This window comes from Onychostruthus taczanowskii, unplaced genomic scaffold (genome assembly GCF_017590055.1).
Source record: "Onychostruthus taczanowskii isolate IOZ18803 unplaced genomic scaffold, ASM1759005v1 scaffold2, whole genome shotgun sequence".
Taxonomy (NCBI): Eukaryota; Metazoa; Chordata; class Aves; order Passeriformes; family Passeridae; genus Onychostruthus; species Onychostruthus taczanowskii.
Window position 1 is genome coordinate 7296696 of NW_024499239.1, and position 22691 is coordinate 7319386.

Sequence of the window (22691 nt, forward strand, 5' to 3'; positions counted from 1 at the left end):
ATATTTCCTCCAGTGAGGATGTAGTGAGAATGCTTCTGGGGTGAGAAGTCCACCCTGCAGATGAATACTTTGGGCCATATTAGTGGGTACCACTTCACCTTGGGGCTGAGCTGGACAGCCCAGCAGAGCTCATCTTAGAAGGGGAATTCATTTCAGGATTTCTTGGTTTGGTAAAGCTATAAAGGTGGCTCTGGGTCTCCCAGCAACCAAATCTCCTGGCTTTTGTTGAGGACTGTGGGAATTCTCTCCAGATGAAACAGAGAGAGACATTACAGCATCAGCTGTTCCTCTCAAGCTTTACAGAAAAGCCTGAACCCCAGGTTGTTTAGTGCTAGACACACAGCTACTTGCTTGATTGTACCACTGAGCACCTCTGAAAATTTTGAGGAACTTGAATGGAAAATGAGAGGGTGGGTGCTTTGTTTGGTTTGGGGTTGTTTTTTAAAAAAAAGCTGATAGACTTTTCAAAACTACTTTTTCAGCAAGAAATCTCTGCATTCCTTACTAAACCTTCTTCCCTTCTTGCCCTTTTCTTGTGTTTTCTTTACCTTGTATGTATCTTACCTTTGTATATACTTTTTTGTGTTTCAGTATTTCTATTTCCACTACCATTAAGGTCTTTTAACAAAAGTACCAGTCAAATGGAAATTCTAATGTTTCCCCTTAATTGCTGTTGATTAAAGGCTGTAGCAGCTGTGGCCAACATTCATATTCAGATTAATTTTGCTTGCTTTTAAGATCATAGTTAAAGAGTAATTTCATTGTCTGTTCCTAATTTATATTAACTTTCCTTGTTTCAATCATTTGTTTTGGTAAGTAACTGTTAGAGGCATGTCTTCTCTCCCCTTCCCTCCAAATGCCATGCTATAGTGGAGTAAGTAGTTAAAGTTTGAGGTGATCTGTTCCCTAACCCATCCTGTAAATATCAATGCTAACCAAGAGTGTCTTGTGTTTTTTTTTCTTTTTTTTCTTTTTCTTTTTTTTTTTTTTTTTTTTCTTTTTTTTTTTTTATCAATGTGCTTCTTCCTGTGTGAATAATTATATGTCTAGAAACAGCCATGGAGTGATTTTGCTGTACTGAATGGGGGAAAGATTAATAGTGACATTTGGAAGGCAAGTATATTGTCAGATTTTAGAACCTTTACTACTGTTACCCTTGTTTTTTGCATGGCAGTGGCTGTTTTCCCCTTTTATTTTTCCATGAATGTCATTCATAACCTAGGCCAAAGTGAATGGGGGTACTGCTAGGGATGTCTAGCTCACAAACATGCTGCCTTTTCTGATCTTTCCACTTGGAATGGATTCAGTCTAAACTAGCAGGGCAACTGCCGTGATGTAACAAATAAGATGCCTGCACTGAATGAAATGCAGCTTGAGAAATATATATATATATATCTATATATGCATGCCTCTTTTCAACTTCAGCCAGAAATACTATCGCTTCTTTGCAGGGAGGCTTTAATTTCCCTTTGAGATAACAAATAACATGATGGTGTACTTAATACTATTGTAATAGTATTAAAATTATACTAATAGCATTGCCTCTATCTCTAGGACCTGCATGCAGCCACTGTGAACCCAGACCCAAGTCTGAAGGAGTTTGAAGGAGCAACATTACGCTATGCCTCTTTGAAGCTCAGGTACAATTACTTCAGAAGTCTCAGTGGAATGACCAGCTCTGTTTTGTGTTGTGCTGTAATTTTCATATGATTTTAAGACTGATTTTGTTTTGGTTTGATTTTTTTTTATGTCACAGAAATGGTCCACAATCTGATGATGATGATTCTTGTAGCATCAACAGTGATCCAGAAGCCAAGGTCTGTATGAAGATCCACAGTAGTATAACAATTAAAAATGTAGCAGTTGTAAGCATGAACTTCCAAGGTGCAGACTGTCTCCTAAGTTTTGACATTAAGTGTACCCCTCCTCTTGGCACAATGTGGATTGACCATGCAAGACTATTCCATCAAAGGAGTTTGAGGATCTAAAGCTTAATTCAGTTGGGTCAGGAAAGTGTGACTTATTTTGAAATCATGTAAGCTGTAAAATTGGATTTTGGAACTCAAAATTCCACTGTCCAACTGTAATAACTGTCCTCTTGCACAACTGATTGTCTGTCTGAGAGAGGGCTCTGGTTTTTATTATCTATAGGTATTATCTATAGATAGATATTAGCTATTATATAGATATTATCCATAGATATTATCTATAGATAGTTTCCAGGGGCATTCAGTGACCGAATTTGCTCTTTATTTTCAAGTTTGTCCCTTTTTAAAGTATTCTTCCTTTTTTATGTGTCTGCTTGAACTTACAGCTACTAACAAGGAAGTTACCTTTTAGAACAAGAAACTTCATTTTTTGGAAGAGAGACTGCAGCCTACTTTGAGAATGCACTTCATAGAGAAAAATTAGACCATTATGTGACAAAGCACCATAATTAGAGCTTTTACTGTTAGAATCTAAAGGTTTAGAGAAGAAAGAAGCAGCAGAAAGTTTTGTATGCTTGCATATCTATCTCCAGATTTGTCTTGTTGATAGTTTTGCCTTTTGCTTGCATCCATTATTAAGGGTGTATATGAATCTCTATAATTGAAAATACAAGTAATTTAAATAAGTATTTTGGCTGTGCCGTACAGCTGCAGCAACTGATAGCATCTGAAGCTACTTATTTGCAGGAACAAATATGTATGTAACAGAGTTGGTAATTTTAATAGCATTAATGATACATTTTAAGAGAGAAAACAGACTGATCATAGCACTTAATTTTCTTTGTCATCTTGATCATTTGGCTTGTGATATTTACTTCAGATGTAAATAGTTGTATTTGCTTGTCTTCCTGATAGCTTGAAAGCAAGAGTTTCAGCTATGCCCTTTACAATGACAAGCACTAAATTCTAAGCACAGTAAATGGAGTTGAAGGAGTGAGGAGCTTTAGGTTCCAGTCCTGAGAACAATAGAGTTGTTCCTTTCATGAGCCTTATGGTATGGAAAGCTTTAAAGGGAGGGAGTATTTTGATATGTCTATGACTTTACCAGGTGATTTTTTGAGCTGTTCCTGCATGGATGACCATGGCAGTAGTTTTGTGGACAAATTACTTGTGCCATCACCTCCCTTCCCTCTCTCACTTGCTGTTTAAACTTCAGTATTTATGGATCAGGTACCTCTCTGGTGTCTGTGAAATGGGACAGTGTCAAAAGCTTGTCCTCTTTTGTCTATCACAACGGTTTTGTTTTACCCGTTCAGGCAAAACTATGCTGATAATGCTTATAAGGGTAATCAAAAATGGGCACTGAAACAGTCACAGAAGTGGTTGAGAGGAGCAAGACAAGAAATAGAGGAGAAACTAGACATGTTTTTGCCTTTTTAAAAATCTCTTGAGTCAAAGCACCTTGCCTGATTTCTGCCCAATGCAGATGCTGTGCAGGGGCAGCAGTGACCCCAGCAGATATTGTGTGGTCCTCATGTGAAGCTCAGCAGTGCTGATACTGATTTGCAGCAGGAGAGGCTGAGGGCAGAGCTGTCCCAAGGACAGGGCAAGTATGGCCATATGTCACAGGAATTGCAAGTGGTCCAGAAACAGCAGGGACAATCTCCACCTGTGGAAAATGCTCTGAGATCTTTAGTTCTCACATGGATGGGAAGAGGACGGGGTAGGTAGATTCCTTGCTAGTCCATTTTACCCCAAATATGGAGAGACTGAAAGAAGTCTGATAGGATTTGAAACTGATGACTTGAAAAAAATCAGATATTTTTAGTCTTTTAGGCTCTCTCCTGCTGTATTATCTGCCTTACCTATCTTTGATTGAAGCTTTTGTGGGGCAGCAAGCACAGATAAATCCTTTTTCTTCATTTCATCATAAGAGAAGAAAATTTTTTTAGCCCATTAAACTATCTATTGGAAGAATTTGTTAAAATGAACTTTGTTAGAGGTATGTTGGAGATCTTAAACCTATTTAAACTTAATCATGACATTGGCCAGTACATTTGTGGAAAAAAGAGTGTCTCTGTGGCACATTTAATGCTGTATTTCAGCAAAGGGAACTGTGCCACCTTGTGGGAAGCTTTAGTAGTCGTCTTCCCGCAGAGAGTCAGCTTCTGCAAAGATTGAAGCACTGCAAAAATGCCTGCTTTGGGAAAAGCTTGTCACATAATTCATGTAATTGTTGTAAAAAAAGTGATTTATGCAGCAAGACATTTAAGTGTTCATAATTGTCAGTAAAGAACAAATGTTTCTATATGTATCACATGCTTAAGGTGCAGTTCACAGTTTCATGTCCATGGCATCTCAGTCAGGTTGTCTGCAGAAGGTCGTAAAGGTGAAGTGGAAAGAGGAGAATTATTACATCCAGCTTCTTGGTATCATCAGTTTATTTTGATAGAAATTTCTTGAAGAGATGGCTTATTGTGCTTGATGGGGATCCTAATTCTGCATGTGAAACATGCACAGCTAGAAATGAGTTTTGAATTGGTGCTTCCCAGGAGACAGATCGTAACCTTCCTGGTTAATTCATAGAGCAATGTGTGCCTTCCTAATTGAGTTTCAAGGAAGGCAAAAGATGCTTTTAACAATCCAAGACTGTAAATTCTTCTGGGCTGTCTTTTTTCCATTGTTATAAATGTATATATGTATATATATATATATATATGTGTATATATATATATAAATGTATATATGATGTCCCTATGTAAAAATATAGGAAGGTGCTAAATTTTTTCTTATGTCCATACATAGAAACAGAACCTCCTGGGAAACCTGTTACTGTCCCTAGGAATGGCATGGATTTTCGAATTCCCTATCCACATTGGTCTGCTCAGCAAAGCTTCACTTTTCCAGCCTCACAATTTTAGACGAGTTTTAGCTATATAGTTTCTAAGAATGGGAAGAATGTATTTAAACCTGTGGAAGTCCTAGGCATTTATTCCAAAAGACTGTTTTCTACTTTAGAAACCAATAAATGCTTTGGATCTCAAAGGAAGAGAATGAGGCTATTTCTAAGAGAGAGAGTATCAGATGTTGATAACAAGTACTTAAATTTAGTGATTCACCTGTAGATGAATGAAAGCACACTTGGAGACATGGAAAGAATTGGTGATGAATTTCTATGGATTACCTGGCCTTTAGGGTTTAACCAGATGCCCTTTGGCATCTTGTGGCTGTTCTGAAAGAGGCCTGTAAATCAAAATAATCTAAGCACTATCAAAATAATTTTACAAAATACTATGTGCTCCCCAAAGATTTAATATCCTTATCTTGACTGCTTTTCTTACTATGGAAGCAGGTGTATGTGTTTTGGAAGCATTGTATATTTGCTTCTTTCTGGTCTTTTCCAGAAGAAAACACCCTGGCTACACACAGGATCATGTGTGAATAATCAGTGTGTATCCTTGGGGATGGATATGCATCTGATTTCTGATCCAAGTGAAGACTTAACCTGAGAGGAGCTTTTGCCATGTCCAGCAATCCCAAGAAAGGATTCTTTTCTTACACTCAGAGCAGCTTCTAAATTCTTGGTTCAAACAGGGATTATTCAGCATTTTCCAGCAGTCCACCTCAGGCTGGATTACAGTCTTCTCATGAGCTTACAAAATGCTGCAAAAAGCCTCAATTCAATTAATTTTAATTAATTAAATTTGAGGAATTTATTCCATCTTAAGTCTCTTTTCAAAAGTAGATGAAATTTAAAAGAGAATATGGTATCTTCAACAGTTTTTCTTCTAAAGGTGGTATTTTTGTTTGGTTTTTGGATTAGGAATTTGTTTCTTTCAAAACAATCTTTTGTTTTCATTCCCTAGGAAATAGCACTGGAAGAAATCTTTACCTATTTCTTTACCCTTATAAAGGAATCACAGTGTATAAACCCATGTATTAATTTCAAGTTTCTTCTTAAGTGTTTTTTGTGGGGCTTTTTTCTGCTTTGACTAGTCTTCCTGACAAACTAATTCAAGTGTAATCTGCCATTCCACCTTTGCAGCTCCTGGGTAGCAGTGGTGACTGGTGAGGGTGGCTGTTTCTAAACTGGTTTGTTTCTGAATTTGGCTGTTTGCCTTTAGCAGCATTAAGGCACCCTCACATCTATAGAGCTGCTGCAGGTAAATGATGCAGGTGCTTGAAAATGTTCTGCTTCAAAAGCAGTTTTAGAAATAGCCAACTAAAGCCCTAAACTACATATCCTCAATGATTTATTTTTTTAAATAGTCTTTTTCATGTCATGCATTAGACCTTTCAGAGAATGTGTTTGCTTGTTTTTTATATCTGTGAATGATAGTTATTACTGTTGACATCTGTTGTGTCATTAGGTAAAAATTCCTAATGTCATGATGTGATGTACATCATAACACAGATTTCTGTCTAGAGGATATTTGCTTCCACCTTGTTCCTAAATGGAATCTTGTTTAATCAAATATGAAGATGAGTTCAGGGCAAGGAAGATGCAGCATTTTCCCAAATCTCATGGATTTACTTTATAAGGGCATACAGAGTTACAGTATGTTTTTTTGTTATACTATATGTAAAATGCAAATATCTGGGATAATTTAGCCAAATTTCTCAAGGTATTCAAGATTATAGTGAGATCCTGCAAAATATTACATGTCTTTCACTCCTAGGAATCCCATATAGCTCTGGGATCTAATTAACTGTGAACCTAACATGCACAATCAGGACATGAGTGCCCAACCAGTAGGAGGGATGTAGAGGAGACATTTTACTTGTAGTCTTCCTTAGAAAAACACATCACAAAGCCATTCCTCATGTGAAAGAGAATGGAAACTGCTTGAATATTTACCATTATATTCCAGGTTCATAATACAAGAACTACCTCTCGAGTTTGGGGGCATTATCAGGATTTGTTTTGTTTAGATAGGCTGTACAAAAGGTTTGCACTGGGCTGAGAGATTTATGCAGGATTGGGAAAAGAGAAGATAAATCATAGGAACACATTTTATTCCAAATCAAAGCAAAAGATCTCCATGGCCAGTAAAGTTCCAGTGTTGACAGTGGCAGTGTCTGCCACAGGTGTGTTGACCAGGAATTATTGCCAGGGTAAGAGCACAGGTGCCAAGTGCATTACAGGAGGGTGACTAATGCAGATGGGAGTTGTGTGGGTCATGCTTTGCCTGGGAACAATTACTGCCTTTGCCATGAGTGGCCAGGTTGTGTAGGCAGTTTGGATGCTTGCCAGTGACCACTGTCCTTGTAGGGAGGAAGCTTCCCTGGTTGCCAGTCAGGTGAGGTGACATTGGAGAGAGCCTTGACTCTGGAATTGCAGCTGTGGAACACCCAGTGTGCTGCTGTGGCCTCTCAGGCATGGCATACTAGGAAGTGCTGGCTGCAGTTGAGAAAACATGAATATACCTATTTTAAATGGTTTTTTTTTAAAGTGATGTTGTTTCTTCCATGGTGACAGTTTCTGTTGTTTCACTAGGTCAAAGTGCCAATGTCATCTTCAGTCCTTTTCTCATGGAGGTACACAGTCCAGTTTTTCTTGGCTGGAGTCTGTGTACCGCATCTTGCTGTGTACAACCGTATAACAAACTGGGGTGGTTCAGTAGAACACAGAAAACCCCAGGCTGCTGATCTAAGAAAAAAAAAAAAGTTTTTGTTGGAGAATCTTCACTTTCTAATATTTTAATGTTACTTATTTTAGTAGTTTTTAATCACAGTTTATTCACTGTTTTATGGAAACTTTTAATGGGCCAGCAGTACTTGGTGTGTGGTTGTTGAAGAACCCTCAGGAATGGACAGAAACTGGGAGAAGCAGCAGCTCACCATACTCATATGCCACAGGCACAAAGTTTCTGTGGCCATTCTGCAGAACAGTGGATTCTGTCAGCAAGCAGCTCCCAGTTTAGCGCAGCCTGGGCTGATATTGCTGGCACACCTCCCTGGCAGCTCCCCAGCAGCTTTGCTGGTACAGTGCAGAGGCAATCACAGCTTGCAGCCCTTCATGCTCCCCACTTGAGACAAACCATTTCACCTCTGAAACAATCTATGTAGCCTCTGTCAGCTTCAGCTCCGGAATGGCCTGTTCACTGTGAATTGCCTCTTGAATGTCTATTCATTGTACTGGTACAAAATGAACTGACAGATATTTTTGTATTTCTCTTCAATTATTTACATTACCGTGCCAGTTTAGGGCAGCTCAGGGAAATAGCTTGTTCTAGTTTGAAATGTTAGTGTTTACCATTCCATGGCATAGATTTTTAATGGAAAAAAGGTGCTGGTATATATATAAGTATGTATATTTATTTGTTATACATTGCACATACACATTATAAAACCAGCGTGATACAAACTTGGTGAGTTATTTGTCCATTGCAGACTAGCTGAAAGGTGCATTTATGGAGGAAGTTCATTTAAAAATCAGTTAAAGTGGAACATGGAGTTGAATGACAGAGCAATATTTAGATAGCTCTAGCCAGTATGTATATTGATTTTTAGTTCTACTTCTAAATTTCACTTTAAAAAATTAGACATTTTCCTTGTCAAAATTTTCTGCATTTCATCCAAGAGAAAAGGGATAATATTTATCTCTTAAGAGATGTGAAAGCATGAGATGTGTTTCATATATATGAAGCATATGTGCATCATAGTGCCATGTTGCACAATTATGCATTATTCCATATGTTTGGAGATGATCACTCCATGGTGCTTCAAGGAGACAGCATGACAGTAAATGGGTCCTCAAATGTGTGAGCTCCACCAGGGCTCAAGATTTCTGGGCTCTGGATTCATGCTTATTTGAGTCTTCTTTCAAAAGCTGGAATTGATCAATAGTGATTTAACTTCATCGACTTTGGATCCTGTTGTAAACATAATTTCTCCAGAAATCAAATTATTTGTAATAATGTTGTTTCTAATGAGACATGAAATTCTGACTTTAGTGAAGCTGGAAGGTTTTTCTCCATTGATTCATAAGGTCAAGAGTTCACTTAAAGGTTGGGAGCTCTTCAGGGGTTTTTGTTTCTTTTAAAATTTGGATGTCATGCATATTCCCTTTGAAATTATGCACCACAGTATTAAATAAAGTACTGCTGGTGGCATTAGAAGCACTTATATATCTGTCAGCCTGAAGAAGAGCCTACATTGGGAAAATACAGCATTTAAGGTTAAAGTTAACAAGTGCAGAGCATTAGTTTTAAAGAAATAAATGCACACGTTTTTATGCTCTGTAAACTCCTGCAGGGCTTGTCTCTAGTGACAAAGCATATGTGTGTGTTTGTTGGGGTCATGTTTGTGTGTCACAGAACAGTGAAATCTGCTTGAGTTATCCAAACAGTTCAGTTACTCTGCAACATAGACCTGGATTTGAACATCCTTTATTAGTTTCTAGTGAAAAATATGACTGCCTTTTCTTAAATGAGGAAGCACAGGTTTTATTTCACTGTATCAAAATGAAGCCCAAGGCACCCTTAGCTCAAAGCAAAGTGCATAAACCCATCCCTTTAGGATCTGAAGTCAAGGTATCTTTAAAGCATCTGAAGTGAAAACTTGTTCTTGCTGAGGAGACTAGAGAAAAGAATAAGATGATTTTAATTTCTTCTTCAGAAGGGGCTGTTAGAGAATAGTAGCATCCACTCTATTTTTTGCTCAAATGGCTGGATTTTAAAAGATCTAAACCAGTGCAATGTTCCTGCAGCATTTCATTGCCTTGGTAGAGCAGATTTGACCTCTGGCTGCAAGCCATGGGAAACCACTGAGACAGAAGTATTAAGCTCAAAACAAGAGAGGAACTTTTGTCATCCTACACATTGTAGTCTGCAGGTCTGGAAAAATGAGACTGTAGTGGCTTGGAGAATGAGTAAGGGACTGTGAGAGCAGAAAATTGGATACTGACCTCCTCTAAAGAAGTAACGTATTATAAAGATTATTTTGTAGTATTTGTAAAGTCCCCATATTTAATTCTAAGGGAGTTTAGTTTATAATCATCTGCCTGAAATATTAGTGGTTTCTGAATTCTGTTGTGACCTGAATACTTCTGTGCTTGTTTTTGTATTTCATCTGCATTTTCAGTAATTCAAGTAATACAAGATGAACTACAAGAGGAAGCTGGAAATGTTGAGAAGTCTTATTAGTTGTTTTTGATTAAGCATTTTGAATTTTTTGTAGCTAAGAACTTTTATGTGACATCTGTGAATATTTCTTTGGGAAAGGAGATGCACTGCAGTCTCTTCATGTCAATTGAATGAAAGTGCTTGTTCATTAATTGCATAAGTTCTTTTTATTTTCTTGTTACTCTGTCTTTGATCTTCTCCAATATTTTCATCTGAAATCAATGTCATCTTTCTTGCTATGTAGTAGGCAAATAAACTGGAACACACTTCTTCCTCAGAATAGAAAGATGTTCTATTATGCTTCCAAAGCATAAAATAATATGATAGATTTTTTTTATTTTCAAACTACCAAAGAAAATGCAAGTGAAATTTTGGAGGTTATGTTGGCTGCATAATAAATGGTTAATTATGTGACCTACATGCTGTGTCTCAGGCACAAACTTGCTCAGTGGTCTGTGATAAAAGACCTTATTAAATATTGTAGTGATTTATGTGTCTGCAGGCAGATATAACCTTTAAAAAGGAAAAATATAAAAGGAAACAAAGGGAAACTACTCAAAACAAAGTCCTGTGGGCTTGGAAGTAGAGAAGAAACAAGTAGCACGTATTTAAAGCATCAAGGCAAACATACTCTTAATGCAGGTGTGTTCATAGTGGTTGCCAACAGCTGTGTAATATGAAAAGCAATCTGTCTGTGGTCTGGTAATGTACATTAGTTGTTCTCAAACTGATGTTCTAATTCACTTTCACCCTGTGTGGGATTTTTTCTATCCACGCTTTTATGATCCATCCAGCTTCCAACACTACTCTGCCATCAGTCACGTGCGCTTGATCTCTTGTCCTTTTTTTAGCAGGGGATTGTATTTGCTTTGTCTTTCTCAATTTTTTTTTCTTTAATGCTGCATGCTTATGCATGAGGCAACAGCTAGAGTGTGCATTTGCTTATGGTTAAAACTTTGTCACAGTTCTTTGTCCCTGCCAAAGCTCCTTCCAGAGTTCCTCTTGGGAAAGAGCTGCAGAGCGGGACCCTGCCCTTTGTTGAAGGGTTTGCAATGCCAAAGAGCAAAAGTGTGATCTGTGGTTTGTTCATTTCTTCACTCCTAAAGTTCCCCAGCTTTAGGCAATGTTTTGGACCAGAACTGCACTGCAAGAGAGTTTTACAGCTCTATACAGAGTTCAGATTACAGCATTTATGAGTTTGGTTCTTAGATTACAAATCATTAACCCTGAAACACTAATTGGATTTGCAACTATTCAAACATAGGTTCCCCAGAACTGTAAAACCAAGCAGCAATAGCTGTGTTTTCATTTTTGTTCACCTGTCTTTTCTTGGGCTAGTGTGTGATAAGGATTTTTTTTCCTGTGTGTAACTTCTTTGCACAATGTCCTGTGTAGCCAGGCAGGAAATGTGAAGTCTCCAGTCAAGATGAAAATACAAGATTATTGACTTACCATGGTTTAAGTGACATTTCTTTCATTCACTTCTCTCAGCCATGCAGTGTTTGTGGTAGTGCCTTTGATCTTCCCAATCCCAAACAACAATGTTTGGACAGTGTACAGTTCCTAAGTATCTTTCAGCCTGCTGTATTTATCAACTTCTTTTGGTTTTCTTCAAATCTGTTTTTCTTTGCCAGCTCTTGAAAAGAATCTGGCAAAAAGGGCAAGCAGACAGTCTGACCAGGCACAGAAAACTTTCACTAAGAGAGAAAATAGATAAACTACTGTAAGACAAAATTCCCATGTTGACATGGGAATTACTTTGAAATTATTACGGGCCAATAATTATTAATTGCCACTAATTATGTCTAAGCCTTGAGAAGAGATGCATAACAAGCTGGCATTGCCAGGAATGAGCTCATAGATGCTTAATGAAGAAAAGCTACACTCTGTTTTTTAGATTTGCTTGGTTTGCCTCTAGGTGTTAGTTCCAGAAGACAGTAGAGTGCATTATCAAAGCTCTTTGGGGTCAGAGGAAGTACTTTTACTCTTGGCTTGTCAGTGTCATTGGTGGGAGGCAGGGGACATGATGCTGTGTTAATGTATTAGAGTTCTAGGCAATTCTGCTGTCATGCCTGACTCAGCCAGCCATGGTCTAAAAATTAGGTCATATCTGACTGGGGACACTAGGTGGTTTGTTTCTGCTGGGTTTTGTGCTCTTTTGTTTTAAAGAGAACCTCTAAGTCTAATAATGAGAGAGGAAAAAAGCAATCTACAATAAAACATGAAGTGGATCTCTGACAATCCAGCTGCTGGCAATATGCAGAGAAGACAGACAGACAGGCATGCTCAGACTTCCACCTCTCTCCATTCCACATTTGTGTATTTATACACTTCTGCTCTGTTGATGCTGAGTGGACCCTGGTGTGTGTCACATGTTACTGGGTCCTCCTATTTTCTAGTTCTGAAAATCTGCATCAGGGTCAAACATGACTGCTGAGCCACATCAGCACATGTATTCACTTAGCCACAAAATACCAAGTTTTTGGCCTTTAGGTGTATTTTGAGCAAAAGAAAGCTACTTATATATATACACACAGGTACATGCATTGCTTTGTGAGTAGAATGTTGAGTCTTTTTAGGGTTTATTGAGAGGTTTTTGTTTGCAGTGAGTTTTTGGGAAAATGGTTTGTTTTCTGAAGCATTTTGTTTGGGTTATGGTAAGGGCTTCTTGTGAAATACACAAAAACTTGTCAGGTACCAGAAGCCAAGGGCTTTCTCATGCCTACCTTACTTGGAAGCACCAAGAGGGAACTGAAGCAGGGAAGGAAGCCAGGTCCTTCACATGAAGGGCAATATGTGGGGTAGACAAGCGTGTTGTGTTCTGCTCACTGTACTGTTTTGGCAGTACAGGGCTGTATAACACAGTGGATGCTGCCACCAGAGAATTTCAAACATAGAATAAAAAAAAGGTCAGGAAAAAAACCAGCAAAACAGTTCACCATCTTTACTAATAACAGATTTACCTGCTGCCAAATTGAATTGATAGTCTTTCATCATTTTTGGCCTTCTTAGGATACACTCTGTTCAGTGCAAGGACTATATAGGTTGGGTGGGCCTCTGAGCAGTCTGGTCTGGTCTAAGGTATCCTTGCCCACAACAGAGGATTGAACCTAGGCAATCTTTAAGGTCCTTTCCAACCCAAAGCATTCTGTGATTCCATATTTATCCTTGTGTTCAGAAAGCAGCTAAGAAATTGCAGATGTGGTTGAGATGTGAAGAGCAACAAGGAAACAGTATCCTTACTGTACATATTTAGTTCTTCACTTTTCTTATGATTTAGAAAATATTTCTCTCTGCTAGTATTCTGCTATTCAGTTTAATATTTAAATACCTGTAAAAAAACCCTTTCTTCTGGTACAGTAGAATCAGTATTTTTAAAGCTTGCAAAGATAAATATTTAATACCCCAGTGAGTATAGTGGCACTTTTAGCAAGATTCTTGAGCATCTAATGTACCTGAAACAATTCTGCAATCTTAAGATTAGACCACCTTAATAATTGCTAAAAAATAGGGGTTTTTTGTATCTTGTGTGGCCCTGAAGTGAAGAGCACCCCTGAGTATTGATCCCTCCTTTGTCTCCTCTTTCACCTTCTCCTTTATGGCCCTTCAGAATTGAAAGTCAGCACTTTTGTGGGTTTCCAGCAGAGCTGGGTCAGGAAGCAGCAGTGTGGGAAAATTTGCATGTTGATTGCCTTGTTTGCAAAGCAAAAAAAAAAGAAAATTCACAAAAAGCTGGAGGCATGAAAGGCGTTAATTTTTTATCTACAGTCACTAAAGTGTTTTATGCAATTGCAGAGTGTATTTGCTGTCTGATACCTGAGATGGGGTGATGCTTGGTTAGTGGTTTGTTGGAGTGGGTACCAGAGGTTCAGGAAGCAGGCTCTTCACCCGGCTTTCCTGCTTGGCAGAGTGAGCCTGGAGTGCATTGTGCAAACTGAAAGAAGGCTGAAGGAAGAGAGAAGTTTTAAAGGAAAGGAGAAACTCATTAATCTTTTTATCCACTGGTGAATTTTATTCCTTCCTTAGTGTGCCAAAGTTGACACATTATGCATATTTAAAATACCTTGGTGTTCTGGGGTAGGGTTTTTTTGAGGGCAGCTGCTCCCAAACGACACACCAGTGATGGTGTGTGAGCTTCATCAGCTCACTGACTTCACAGCAGGTTTTAGAAGGTGGCAAGTGAAGACTCAGCTTTTGAGCTCTGAAGCTGATTTATTTACTGCATTTGAAGAAGGATTGGTAGCTGCAGCATGGGCCTGCCGTTGGAGCTCCTGGGCTGTGTAGAGTGTGCTGCTGGAGGCAGCAGGGCTCCCAGCAGTCACCAGCACTGCCTGCCTTCCTGCAGCTCCCAGAATCACACCCTGCTTTCCCAAGGACCCGCAGGATGCTGCTGACAGCAAGGAAAGCCGTGTGGCACAAGGCAGCAGCACTCAGCCATGAGTGTTGGTCTGCTCTTGCTGACCCTTCAGGGACCATCTGAAGCATTTGTTGGGTCTGCTCAGGAGGTACAACAACCAGCCTGCTGAGCCCATTGCTGTAGTTCAGAGTGAAACAGCTGTAACCTTCTCTGGAAGAAGCCTTGTCTCATAGACAAACTCCTGTTGACTTAGTGTGAGGTCTGTATTTATCCCACCGTAATGCCTGAGAGCAAGTGAGCAGGTTTTGTTTTTTCAGAATAAACACTTTTTATTCTTTACCTTAGGTTTAGGGTAAAGATGGCGCCATTCAATTTCTTCCATTTTGTTCTGTTTGCAAAAAGTATCATATGTGCAAAATAATATCGCCTTGGCTTGTTCTGCCAACTGAGTGCTCTGGTTGGCTAAACATCTTTCTGCTAACAAATGTATAATTAGAGTGTTTTATTTTAAAGGTAATTTTGAATTTCTTTTAGAAAAAGCCTGCTTTCCTCTTATGATACTTATCTTCTTAGCTTTGAATTTGTTATTGTTTGCTACCTTAGGTAAACTTACTATAGAAGTGATTGCTGTAATCCACAAAAAAGTGTAATTTTCTGGTTAAAAGTCAGACAGTGGCCATCTCACATTCCAGTAGCATTTTCCAGTAGCATTTTCTTTCTTTTCAATGAAAACACTAGATTCTAGCTAAAATTTCAATTCTGCTCTATCTATAGTTGTGTTTTTTTTCCTTATTGTTTGTATTTGTATGTATCCTAATATTTACTGCTCCCTTGTTTCCTCCTTTATGTTAGCAAAATTATTTTATTGGAAGGCATCGCTGTTACCTCCACAGACACCTTTCATAGCAAGGCATGCATTCTTCTTTGTTCCTTTGAATGTTTTCACCTTGCCATTCACAAATTGTATTTTCATTTACTTATCTTTGACATCTACAAGGCTTTAATTTTTTTCCAGTTCTAGATGGAGACCTTTAACATTAACTGCCTAGTTGCTGTTGTATGACAGATGGTTTTTGATTTCTTTTCAGTGCTTCGCTGTGCGATCTCTGGGCTGGGTAGAAATGGCAGAAGAAGATCTGGCTCCTGGAAAGAGCAGTGTTGCTGTGAACAATTGCATCAGGCAACTCTCTTACTGTAAAAATGACATCAGAGACACTGTTGGCATTTGGGGAGAGGTAAGAACAGAGTGAAGTTCTCCCCCTCTTGGAACGTCCCCCTCGCACCATAAAACATCTCAAAGGAACAATTCCCTAGACAACTACTTCCATGTTCTTCCATGTTGGGATTTCACTGCCTCAGCCTGGCACTGCCAAATATATAAAAGGGTCCAGGGAAAGTGTTGAAACTTTTTTGTTCCAAACTGCTCAAGACAGCAGATGCCACAAAGACCTCACTTCTACGTTACATCTGTGCTAGTACACACCTGTGCAGTGGCAGTGTTGGGAACACACAGGCCAAGCTGTTGAAATTCAGTGTAAGTCTTCTTGACCAGAGGTCCAAAAGTGATGCTTTGTAACAACATTTTCAAAGGTTTCACAATGACAAAGAGCTTTAAGGAAACCCACACTGGCAGGATTGTGGTTCTGAAATACATGAGATGATTGGAACTGATGAACAGATGGTTTATCTCACGATGATTATTTTATCAGTATTTCAGAAATAAATTAATTATATGTCATCAGTCTGTCTGTTGGCTCCTCTCCAATAACTCTTGAATCTCTGCACCAGTGTCGTCCAGTTTTGAAGGATGCCTGATTCCCACATACTGAGGGAAAAAGAGAGAGCCCAGCTTTCCTCTTTGCTGGTTTGCTGAAGAGTCAGTGTGCCTTCATTGGCTGAACCACAGTTGCTCTCTGCTTCTTTCTGACTTGGCGGCAAAGAGAGGATAACTGTGGGAACTTGGGGAAAACTGAAGGGAGGTTTAGGTTTTGTGATGTAGAAAATAGGTGTGCTGGGGACAGATGAGGAAGTGGAGGATATTGAGGGGTCAGTAAGTGATACAAGAAGGGAAAAGATGGGACATACAGAGAGCATAAGAGACAAAGCCTCAGTTAAAACATCTTTGTCATTTGATTGTTCATGGAACAGCCTAAACTTCTGCCAAATCTCATTTTCTACTTCTCTCCTGACATATTTTCAGAAGGGTTGCACTAATGTGGATTGGCCACACAAGAGCTGAATACAAAACTGACAAAAGAGTTGTAACTTTCCCTTGTATGTTCTAAGAGAAATGGCTCTGCCAAACAAAGAAGAAATCAAAAGAAAGACTTGTCTACATTTCAGTAAAAATTTCAGGAAAAAATAACATTCAGTCTCCCAAGTTATTGTTGCAGTCTATGGCTCCAGTTCACCGTCCTAGCTATGACCACAGCAATGCCGAGACACTCTGGGGGAGCAACTGGGAGAAAGTGCCCTTAAAATTATGTGTAAAGGAACACATTTCCAGTGTTCTAGCCATTTAAAATAATTTCAGAAGGATTTTTATATGGAAGAAGTATATATTGTACATATAAGTGAACAAGAAAGTATTGTTTTCCTTTCTTTCTTACACCTGGGAACAGTTTTCTTTAGATAATATAGCAAGACAAACAATTAGAGATGTGTCAGTCATGGGCTTTGGACTTCCTGCTGACCCCAGGAGAGAAAAAAACCCCAGTATCTTTACATGTGTGTAATCTCATCCATTTTTCAGATAGCAGCACTTTGATCAACTTGAAACATATTGTTTACTTTGAAACCTCATAATTTGTTTTAAGAGTTAATGTTCACATTTTTTTCTATATCTGTCAATCCCCTTATTCTTTGTTGGAAACCCTTGCAGGTTTTCAAGCTAAGGTGGTAAAAAAATTTTGGTCCTCTTGAGTGGATATTTAAATTAAGAGTGCTATTCATTAAAAAAATTTAAAAAAAAAAAAAAATCAGCCTGACAAAACAATAGAGATCTGTGCTTGAATAGATGGCTCCCAAAGCAAATTGTCTTCCTGATTTTAAAAGAGTTCATTACATCCAAACACATTTTCCTGCCTGCAATGTAAGGCTTCAAGAGTGATTAGAAGAGGCATGTCTTAGAGAGAAACCTGAGAAAATTATACTCCATCACTGATGTATCAGATGGAGCAATTACAGCAGGAATCTGTTATGGAGCTAAATGACTGCACATAGGAATTTTAAGATTACCTGAAGATTTTCTTTAGCTAGAATGTAATGAAAGTGAAGTTGGGGTTAGGACTAGCCCCAAGTTTTCATGTTTTAAAAGACTGCAAAACAAACCACAAAACCTCCCACACCCTGGGTGAGATCCTGACTCTGCAGAACTAATGTTAGTGGATTTAATGTGGAATTTCATGCCCTTTGCTCCAAAAGAAATTACCTATAAATTTTGAACTTCTACTGCTCTGTAAAATCTAAACAGAAAATGGCTGTTCACCTGTTTGTGTTGCTTTTTTGCCATGAATTACATTTCTGTACATTAGAATATTACTTACATGACAAAGATACCTTCTTGCCAATGACCTATATACTGCAGCCTGTAAGACTTCCAGAAAAACTGCTGTGACTGAGCCTCTCTTTCCTTTATTCACTTTCCCTCCATGGCTCTTCCTCACCTCAAACCACCAGATCTCTGCAGCTCTTCAGCAGTCTGAGACATTACAGCCTATGTTCAAGCTCCTAGCCTGTCTAAATAATTTCTTTTTGACCTATGCAGTGCTTTCATCTCTAAAATAGCTTTTGTATAATAAGGCAACAAAATTTAGAAAAATATATTGCTTCTGGCTGCAGACAAGTGATCTCCTGAGCATTGCAAGGATCATTTCCTGTGACTTATGTTGCTTATCTGCCCATTCTCCAATTTTTTTCCAGCTAATTTGGATTCTGTTTTGTTACTCTAATCCCAGTGTATTTTGCATTAATAACATATTTTTCCTTCTTGTAATAATTTCCTTCTGGAACAAATATATAAGTATAAAATGGGTCCAAAAAGCAATCTTTGTGACACTTGGTATCATTCTTCACACATTTTGTTTACTGCTTCTGACCTCCAAGCAAATTTTTCCCTTTTTTTCTTCATGGTGTGTCTTTTTCTGTCTGCCACTAACATCTCAGTGTTTCTTGTTTACCCCATTTTTTTTTGCATGATTGTCACAGCTACATCTGTTTCTGTTCTCTAGGAGCAGCCTATACATCCAGCCTTGCATCTCAGCCACAGATGTGCTTTTCCCATCAGGCAAAAAATGCTTGAGTTGGCTTTGCTCATACCAGGTGTCACCTGTGTCTCCCACATCCCTCTTGGTACTTGCAGTGCCAGCCTGTGTCACAGCTTCCCTTGGAATCCCTGCTAGGAGCTCTGGGGTTGGGAGAGGAGATGGGCAGTGCTTGCCCCTTGCTGCCTTGCCTACAGACAGTGGCAGAAAGCTCTCACGGAGTGGCATTAATGTATTTCTTACACAGACACAAAAGTAGACATCATAAAGACTTGAGCCACTGTAACCAAGTGGGAAAACGGTTTCTGTGTCACTGAGGTGAAGAAAAAAGTCAGTTTTGAAATGTTAGTCAGTAGGGATTCAGACCCTTTCCATTCATTCTGTTTGTGTATAGATTCTGGCATGAAAGAGAGGAAACAAATTACTCAGTATTTAGCAGATAGCTTCTACCTTTTGATCAGGAGCTTGTCTTACTGCTCGGCAATAGGTCCAGGATCATTTCTGTAGAGCTCATGGTCTGAAGAATATGTGTACAGCCTCCAAGAAGAAGGATATTACATGTGATAGAGGAGGCAGCAGACCTATTACAAATGCTGTCAAGAGGAGGAAGATAAGCATTTGTGAATTAGCATCAAAAGGAGAATTTTCTCTAAATTTGTTTCCTACAGGAGAAAAAAGCATTATCCTTGTTCTTACATGCCAGAAGAACTGGGGAGAAGTCCTGGCTCCAAAGTTCTGCAGTCACTAGCAGAATTCACATTCAGGTTTTAATGCTGGGTTTTTCCCTTTAATCTTTCTTCAAAGAGTAAATCTTTGGCATGTACAAATTGCTGTCTGTTCCCATAACCCATTGTTTAAATTTTATGCAAACAAAACACTTTGAAGGAAGGAACTCTGCCTCAAAAGTACAGGTTTTGATATAAGCTTTTACGATGAGTACAGACCATGATTTCTCATATATTTGGAAGAATTTACTGAAAAACAGATGAACACATAGCTTGTTGAATAACTCAGTAGTTTGGGTCTGAATGAGTATTTAAAAGACATCAAAGCTTTTTGTGATTAGTATTGTTTAAAAATATAGCAGAAAGATAACATCTTAGATCTTTTTCACACCAGAAACATATGAAGTTTTTTTCATTTGCTCTTGGAACAACCCAAAACTTTGAGTAAAGATGAAGCCAGCCAGTTTGAGAGGGTGATGTACTGTGTAACTGCGCTTTGTCTGGAACTGCAGGGCAAAGACATGTACCTTATACTGGAGAATGACATGCTGAACCTGATTGACCCCATGGACCGCACGGTTCTGCACTCGCAGCCCATCGTCAGCATCAGGGTCTGGGGCGTGGGCCGTGACAATGGCCGGTGAGTGTTTGCTCTTCTTGTCTGCCTTGCTGCCATTTCAGTCTGCTAATGCATAGTGCACATTGCTCTGTCCCAGGGCCTAGGAGAAGGTGGGTAAATTCTTCTTTTTATTGCTGGTGTTGCTTTTTAAACTCTCTGCTTTTCATGGTGTATCACTTGTATGCTTGCATACTGTTTTGTTAAACCTGCATTGAACAAGCCTTTCAGATTAATTCAGTCAGGTGCATAAAACTGACATTGATTTGTTTCAGATACATGTAGTACTTTTGGTATAAAAGCATGTTTTCACATATGTCTTGTATTATGTTTTTCCTGCCTATGTGAAAGCATGTCTTCCTGCTGGTCCAAGTAAATATACGTACTACCAATGCTCTGACTGTGTGTGCTTATATTTTCTTGAGGTATTTAATATGATGGGGAAAAAAGCTGGATTGAGGGAAAAGTAATGGTCTTAAGTCATTACTATTACTTCTAGTTCTTGATGTAGGAAAATCCCCAAGGGTGTTGCAAAAAACCAAGGTTTGTCCCTGAAATGTGTTGCCTGTGAACTGAAGTTGTTCCTTGTGGTAGGACGCAATGAGGAATGTGTGCTTCTACCCTGGAAACAGTCTTTCTTTAGGTTTCCTTCCTTCCTGACTGATCTCTTGTTCGTCATGTAATATTGCTGTGGAAACAGGGTTCTGAGAGTTACTTATTTGGAGCAGGACAGTGTGCTGTCTCCCAGTCTGATTGGGCATTTTGATGTAGTGAAAACATTGCCATTCACACTGAGAAAGTCCAGGATCTTAGCACAGTACCCATCCTGAGAAAATGATGATAAGGATTGGGTAACACTAGCAAGCTTCTGCTTTTTGTGTGCGTGTTTGATAATGGTCAGGTAAGTCCTGCATGACAATACTGGCTGTGGTGGAATAACCACATATTGGACTAGGGAAGTGTTGCTGATGTCATTTATCTGAAAGCCTTTGACACAGTCTCCCACTACACTTCTTTCTTAATTGGAGAGAGATGGATTTGATGAGTGGACTGTTGGATGGATATGAAAGTTGGACAGTTGAATTCAGAGGTTACTGGTCAATGTCTGAGAGTCCCAGTGGACATCAGTGGTAAGTGGTGCCCTTCAGGGATCTGCACTGGGGCCAATGTTACTTAATATCTTCATTAAAGACATTGACGAAGGGATTAAATACAGCCTCAGCAAATTTGCTGATGACACCAAGCTGAGTGGTGCAGTTGACACTTCTGAAGGACAGGATGCCATCCAAAGGGACCTGGACAGGCTCGAGAAGTGGGGACATGGAAATCTCATGAGGTTTAACAAGACCAGGTACAGGGTGCTGTCTCTGGGTCAGGACAGCCCCTGCTATCAGCCCAGTCTGGGGGATGAACAGATCCAGAGCAGCCCTGCCAAGGAGGATTTGGTGGTGCTGGTGGGTGAGAGGCTGGACATGACCCAGCCATGGGTACTCACAGCCCAGAGAGCCAAACGTGTCCTGGGCTGCATCCAGAGCACCGTGGGCAGCAGGGGAGGGAGGGGATTCTGTCCCTCTGCCCTGCTGAGACCCCACCTGCAGGGCTGCAGCAGCGCTGGGGTCCCAGCACAGGAAGGACAGGGACCTGTTAGAGGAGGGCCACCAAGCTGATTTGAGGGATGGAGCATCTCTCCTGTGAGGAAAGGCTGAGAGAACTGGAATTGTTCAGCCTGGAAAAGAAAAGGCTTCAGGGTGACCTAATTGTGACCTTCCAGTACCTGAAGAGAACTTACAGGAAAGATGGGGTGAGACAATTTACAAGAGCATGTAGTGACAGGACAAGGGAGAATGGTTTCAAACTGAAAATGAGGAGGTTTAGATTACATCTCGGGAAGAAATTCTTTCTGTGAGGGTGGTGAGGCACTGGAACAGGTTACCCAGAGAAGCTGTGGATGCCCCATCCCTGGAAAGGTTCAAGGCCAGGTTGGATGGAGCTCTAAGCACCCTGGTATAATGAAAGGTGTCCCTGCCTAAGGCAGGGGAGTTGGAGCTAGATGATCTTTGAGGTCCCTTCCAACCCAAGCCCTTTGTGATTGTCAAGATTCTTGCAAAAGTAGGGGTTTGGGGTTTTTTTGTCTCTAACTTTTGATAGCAAATGTAATTTCAAGCATGAAAAATCTTTCCCCGTTAAAGATTTTCTGAAACTTGTTTTATCTGTCTCAAAGATTCTGATTACCAATGGCTAAATTCCTAAAAGGGAAGGTGACTAATCTCTTAGGTGACTAAAGGTTTCTCATTTTTTCACTCTTATAAATGACTGATAGTCAATTGAGCATGGGTTAACTGGTTTTCATTTCCATTGGTATGGATTTTTGAGAGATCTAAAAGGGGCAAATCCAGTTTGGAATGCTGGGAAGTAAAAAGGTTTTAACTCCTAATGAATAAACCATTAGAGTTCTTTGTTTGCATTAGAAAATGGGTGTATTACACATTTCCCTTCAAGTCAGTTTTTGTAGTACCTTGCTTAGGTCAGAAAATAAATAGAGCGTTTTAAGGGGCACCTACATGTTATAGAGCTTTACACATTAAAAGATGCCAGCTTTGATCTTCATGAATTCTTTTAAGCATTTACAGTTCTTTTCCCAAATATACATTCCTTTGTGAAATAAAATAATTCCATT

At 39.3% G+C, this 22691-nt stretch overlaps 1 protein-coding gene across 7 annotated transcripts in view; it reads left to right on the forward strand.

The window, feature by feature from the left end:
- The window catches only part of APBB2 (amyloid beta precursor protein binding family B member 2), a 166931-nt gene that overhangs the window by 106817 nt on the left and 37423 nt on the right, over positions 1-22691 (forward strand). For all 7 annotated transcript variants that reach the window (XM_041402727.1, XM_041402731.1, XM_041402732.1 and 4 more), the window contains 5 exons: positions 1051-1113; positions 1555-1640; positions 1757-1817; positions 15500-15646; positions 19911-20038. In XM_041402727.1, the coding sequence (XP_041258661.1) occupies positions 1051-1113; positions 1555-1640; positions 1757-1817; positions 15500-15646; positions 19911-20038 (485 nt within the window). The remainder of the gene's footprint in view (positions 1-1050; positions 1114-1554; positions 1641-1756; positions 1818-15499; positions 15647-19910; positions 20039-22691) is intronic.